The sequence below is a fragment of the Geospiza fortis genome, unplaced genomic scaffold (assembly GCF_000277835.1).
Source record: "Geospiza fortis unplaced genomic scaffold, GeoFor_1.0 scaffold162, whole genome shotgun sequence".
NCBI classification, from domain to species: Eukaryota; Metazoa; Chordata; class Aves; order Passeriformes; family Thraupidae; genus Geospiza; species Geospiza fortis.
Window position 1 is genome coordinate 1,519,983 of NW_005054316.1, and position 6,553 is coordinate 1,526,535.

The 6,553-nt window shown below is 40.9% G+C and overlaps 1 protein-coding gene across 1 annotated transcript in view; it reads right to left on the reverse strand.

Annotated features, from left to right (window-relative positions):
* Positions 1-298: 298 nt before the first annotated feature.
* GRM1 (glutamate metabotropic receptor 1) overlaps positions 299-6,553 on the reverse strand; it is a 182,001-nt gene continuing 175,746 nt past the window's right edge. The window contains exon 8 of the mRNA XM_005420067.2: positions 299-4,096. Coding sequence (XP_005420124.1) covers positions 3,262-4,096 — 835 coding nt within the window. The 3' untranslated portion in view covers positions 299-3,261. The remainder of the gene's footprint in view (positions 4,097-6,553) is intronic.

Consider the following 6,553-nt stretch of genomic DNA (forward strand, 5'->3'; position numbering starts at 1 on the left):
GAAGCAAAACTTTCTGTCATTTCCTATTGAATTCTCTTCTACTACTTGTCTGCCTAAACGCATAGTTACAGTGCTTCTGAATTTTATTTGGAAGCCAAAACACTGAGGATTATTACCTAAGCAAAAGCCCTCCAACCCTCCACCATCTCACCCTCATGACACAATTTAATCAATACCTACCTCCATTTAAATATCCCACTGTCTCTTATTCATGGTGCTGAAAAGCCCTGGAGCAATGCACTACTATACATGACTATTTCCTACTCAAGAAACAAAAAATTAAAAAATTGTGGCATTCTATTTTTAAATAATAAATAGAAAATATTTATTTTACAGCATTTTCAAGATCATTTTGACAAAAAGGCAGTTTTCATCAAGCATTTGACAGACCAAAAGAAAGAACTACAGAAAGCTTCGTAGCTCATACAGCTGCATACACAAGGTGAGTTCTTGCTCTTTAGATATATTTACGTATGTGTATGTTTCCAGTTTTAACAATTACAAACTAAAAGCTGATATACTGAATTTCAAGAAAACTCCTACTCATGATATAATTACATTGCAGTAATAAAATCAGTGCTTAATATGTTCAAAGCAGACAGATATGAAAACAGTATAGTACCTTGCCACGTTGCCGTCTCCTTGTCTATACAAATCTGCTGTATTTCTTTTTCTTATCTCTCTCAGATCTTCAAAGACTGGCCTCTTAGTATCTGTGCTACTGACAATGTATGTTTTTGGAAACAGCACAGCAGATCTTATACTACAATTGTTAGAAGATAGAATTCATTGCCAGTGCAGTGATCAGCAAAGACGGCATTTGTCTCACTGCTTTAAGGAGTAATCAACATTTTAAATAAAAGAAACAGCAACGGAAAATATCCCCCTAGAAGCCCCAAGCAGAACAAAAAATCAACCAACTAACCCTCAGGTGTCTTCAATTCATTATAGAGACATCAATATACTGACAAAAACTTGTTTTTGGGCAAAGTCATTTCATGCTTTCCACATCAGGATGATGATAGCAATTGGCCACAAGTAATATTGAAAAGAGCAAATATTGTGAAAAGAGGATGAGAAAACAAGACTGTCTCTGGTTTTGAATATGAGCCAAACATTCCAAAACCAATACTGCATAATTAGGGAAAAACTATGAGATTTGGATCTTCAGAGATGGATTGGTAACAAGCAGGACTTTTTAAAATTCAAGTGAAAAGAAAGAAAAATACTCGAATTATGATTAATTCAGAAAGGCTCTGGTAGGATATTCAAAAGAAGCATGGTTAAAATCAAGGTTTGCAACTATATTAACAGGAAGACATTCCTTTAAAATATTTTTTGAAATAAAGTGTGGAACTGTGGGACAGATCGTTGTCCTCAGCTGAATTCAGCAGCACTAGCTATGATCATAGCAGCTAAAATCCTGATCTGTGTATGTATAATAAGCACATTTAAAAATAGGGTAATCATCATTATAATTAAGTTCAGACCACAGCAATTAGACCTGGACTTTTATCACGCCAGTCATTAGGAAGCTTTAGATTAGGCCCATCTCTAGGAAGCACATGAAAGATAGAGGAGGAGGACGAATAAATGACAGAACTACAACTGCCTGGAAGTGACCTTTAAGCTATATTGTATATTAAACACAAGAAGTGAATGCATAAGAAAAGAACATGCAACTAAACATCATAAAGGGTTTAAAAGAATTGTCAACAGCAAAACCTGGGAATTTATGCACACATTAAGCACTGATGAAATTTCCTGTCCTGACATGATTTCATTTTAAATTATCTGAAGCAGTGAAATAGTTGGATTACTTTTCCTGTCTCTCACCTTCAAGAGTTCTAAAACAGATTTTTTTTTTTTTCTTTTCTTCTGGTTAGCCACACTTGCTGCAAAAAATGTAAAATAACAAGTTCTCAATGCACTGGTTATTAATATCATATATCTACTTCATAAAATATCTGCAAAACAAAGATAAGCACCCTATTATAAGGGTAACGACGGTCTCAGCTTGTATATGAGAAAAAAGGATGTGTTAGCACAGCATACAAACCTTCAAAGATCTATCGAATATTTGTACCAACGCGATATAAAAACATGATTTAAACATAAAAATATTCATAGTATATAAGACAATCTTCCAGTGATAGTTATTGGACATTACTCTTCACACACACCGTACCCACGCATACAGATACACAAACGTACGCTCACTCTCCTGCCTGGAGGCTCTGTAACCCCCAGTGTGGAATTGCCCTTCCTCCAGACTAACAGTTGTTGCTCTAAGTAAACACCTATTTCTCAATGCATTTGTTTCCAAAGTAACACAAAGGAATGATGCAATGGCATGGCAAAATGCGGTGTTTTATGAAAAGATAGTCAATAAATATTGTTCTGCTACAGGAAACGTTGTGTAACAGTTTAGCCACGTGGTTTGCAACCTTTTACAAAAGGGCAGTTTTTCTAAGTCCTTATCATGTTATAAGTACTATGGCAAGGCTTTCTTCAGAAACCTCTTGAGTCTTAACTTGATCATATTTCTTGCTCTGTTCACAATCAGCATTAAAAGAAGCCCAAATCTCCCAAAAAGCAGCCTAGTATGAAGAACAAATCATTCAGATAGGAGTCAGTAAGAGCCATGTGCTTTCACATTATCTCATCTCCTCTCCCCAAAATAAAGTTCCACAGTTATACCACCTGTATAAATTTCCACAGTTATATCACCTGTAGAAACCAGGAAAAAAGTATTTATGCATATATGTCTCATATACAAGTAGCCTTGTTGTCCCGCACCACACTCTGCCCTTCTAGCTCCTGGGTGTGTAACTCCCATAGCAGACAGACAGCAGTCATGAGGTGTGCTGATGACTTCTCCAGGTCGCACTTCCCAGAGTCCTTTTCAAGCATTGCCAAGAAAGGCTGTGACTAAGTGTGATTATATTTTTTTTCCTGCGTGTTTATTCTTTTTATTTTTTTGCTATAGAAGTTGCTCCTTTAGTTTGTGCTTTGTTGTGGTTTCCTAACATTTTCCCAAAGTACTTTTATTTTCAACAGATAGAGAATGTTGAGCCCTCAGAATGGATTTTTTTATTTTTTTTGTTTCATTTTAGTTATTTAAGTGCAGGATGAAATTTTTGCCCTGTCATTTGTCACTTTGTTCTCTGCTCTCTCTCCCACAGCCCTGGGAGGCTTGTCTCCACAAGTCCTCCCAGTGGGCAGCTGCCAAAGTCCTTCCTGTCTTGTCTCTTGCAGCATCTACAGGGTGGACGAGCTTTGCTTATAATCCCTCAGGATGACAGAGGCATAGGTCACATCTGGAGGTGTGCAGAGCACCGACTCCGACACGGGGGAGCTGGGCACGGAGCTGCCCGAGGCCACTGAATCCCGGAAAGGGGATGGGGGCGTCAGTGCCGGAGAGTCTTCGAGAGTCAATTTGCTGGTTGCCGGCTCCTCATCCTCCTCCTCCTCTGCGCTCTTCTCATACACATATCCCTGAATGAGCTTCACCTTCTCACTCTCAGCTTCCTCAGCCGGGGGAGACAGGGGCTCCTGGCTGAAGGCAGCCACCTGGAAAGGCTGCAGGGGTGGCTGCTGTGGTGGCGGAGGTGGGCAGGGAGGCCGCACGCCGTTCCCTGAGCCGGGAGTGGGGAGGGCAGTGTTGAAGTCGGGGATGCCGGTGGCAAACTTGTTGACCACTCCTTGCAGCTGGTCCATGAGAGACTGTGGCTGCAGGGACAGGGTCTTGGGGGACTGCTCAGGCAAGAAGAGTTGGGTTTCCTCTGCCGTGGCCTGCAATGGGGGGGTCGTTGCCACCCGCCTGTGCACCACCATGGAAGGACTGTTGGACTGGTTGAGGTGAATGGGCTCTCTGTCGTCTTCCTCCACCACATTGTACAGAGTCTTAGTGCTGATGTCGGTAAAAGTCAGACTTTGGCCGTGGCAGTCTTTAGTGAGGGGTTTGATCACCGCTGTCTGATTGCACCCTGTCTCCTGGTTCTTCACATGCACTGAGAGTCTGTGCCACGTATGTTCCCCCTTTGGATCTTGTCTTCCACCTGGTTCAGACCATGACACAGACTTTCCATTAGAACTATGAATAAAATAAAGATGGTTTATTTGCATTTACATTACGAAGACACAGGCAGTATAACAAACAAGCCTACAAAAATACTAATTGCTTTGCCTCATTAGTAAGCCTCCCCCCTCCAGTTTTTCATGTCCTCCCAGAAATACTCCATGAGAAAACAACGCTATAATTTTCATCTAAAAGTGATGTTGGTTATCCATCCTACAGCCAACCTGGAAAGGCTAGCCTGCAGGAAGGGCTCTGGGAGAACCATCTGTGGTTTGAGGACTTGAGCTGTCATTTGGTATCTAGGTTTGCTCACCATTTTGCAGGGGAGAAGAAAAAAACACAGGAAAAAGGTCACAGGAAAAGATTTAATTAGGCCTGATTTGCAGCTTAAAGGAAATATTTTCAAGCTGTTGGAAGAAAAACAATCCACAGTCATAGCCTTTGGCAAACTGGGTAGAGAGATAAATTGTTTCTGAGTCCCCCTTTCCCTTTTATTCCCTCTTCCCCTTAGAAACACATTAGCTAACAGAGAAATGAAGGACTCCCAGGGCCTCTATCAGGTGGGAGGTAAATGCACTTCTTCCCGGGTGACTATTTACAATCCAGGCTAAAATTCTGGGACTGAAAACAGTTGGTTTATGTGGGAGGAAGAACAAGTAGCAGCATGACCATGGTGAGTCAAACCCTCTGGCTCCTCATATGGGCTGGGTCCCACCAAAATGCTGGGCAATTTGGCCAAGTGAGGATCTGAGGGTCAGGTCCCACTCTGAGGAGTTGTAGGTTTTTGCATTTCCCTGTACCCTTGAAGGGAGCAGCACTCAAAGCTGAGTGGCAGCTTGTGAGCAGCTGGTGGGACAGGGAGCTGAGCAGTGCTTTAGAGGACCAAGCAATTGTTTAATTGCAGGTCAGGCAGTAGAGATGGTTCACAAATTCTAAAATACATCATCTGGGTGCAAACCAGAAATGGAGAGAAATTCTGAGATGATTTATTCAAAGCAGCCTTATCTCAGGTTTTCATCCCTCAGGGACCAGAAACGAACAAAGGATTACATTTCAGACCCTGAGACTGCCATGCAGATGGGAGACAAAGTGAGTGGGAGGCTGGCACAGCAGCCTCACCTCCTGCTACTGCACACACCAGAGGAGATCGTTTCCCCTACAATATTGCAGTATTGTTGTAAGCATTTTGCTTTCCTTGCTCAGACTCTCATGGTTCTCTTTTTTAAGGAGCAAATAATTGCCACTTGAATTTTATAAAAGAAACCCCATATTGACTGACTTTGTCATAGCTGCAAGAGACTGGTACAAGACATATAATGTTGTAAATCTGTCAAAACAGAAAAGAAATATACATGACAATGTGTCATTTTTCTGTCGAGCAGTAAGTAGTCCTGGAGGAAAAAAAAAAGAATTTTAGGTGGATCCAAGCTGGGAAGCTCATCTCCAACTCCAGACTCCAAATGCTGGACCTGTGACTCACCACCTCTGTGGGAACTGGGGCATATGAAAGGGCCAAACTAAAAAATTTATAACTCCCCAAAGCATGTAGTTGGTAGGACCTGGAGTTGTTTTGATTTAGAGCTTTAACCTAAGAGATAAGAAAGTCATGTTTCCAACTGAAGAAGGAAACATCTATATTATAGTGATCAATGAAAAGATAAGAATGAAGGCTTAGAACCATTCCTGTTTTGATCAAATAAGCTATGGTATCACTTTTTTTTTTTTTTTAATGTGCTATAAAGATAAGCAAATGAGTGTAACTCTTGGGTGTGAAAGTTTTTTAAAGTAATGTTTAACATGCCAAGAACTGCAAACTCTTCACACAGAAACACATTTGGTCTACTTTAACTTCAAAACAAGTATCTTCTTCTAGAGAGGAGAATAAGTCAAGTGCTCTTGTATTTTGCTGATGCTGTAGTTTACAATTATTGCAAAGGGCTTTTCTAAAAAAATGTTATGATTATCTGCTGCCTTTTGTGCTAAGTCCACTTCTGCAACATTTATTTCTTCATATATAGTTCTGGTGCATCACCTCACTTTTGAATCCCTCCTCACACCATCTGTTTTTTCTCTATCTCATTTTATTTCCAAGATTTTGTATTTTACATCAAAGGCAAGCATAGCTATTTTAAGGAGCTCACTACCTCTGTGTTCAAGTCTGGCTCCTATTTAGTTCATTTCCCTCTCCCTCACTCTCAAATTCTGCTCTTACTTCATTCTTCTATAGCATTCTCCATAGTCTCAAGTCAATGGCCACCCTTAAACTGTGCTGGGACTGCAACGTCCAAATGTGAGCTGACCATTTCATCTAGATTTGTCTGGTAGCAACTTGCTCCTCAGGGAGAACTGGTCCTGTTTGCCTCTGCTTGCCAGACCTTACTGCTCATGGCTCCAATGGCCTCATGACAAAGAGCTTTAGGGGCTCTCTATGGGATCCATTTGACAAGATCCATGGATTATTTGCCTCAGATT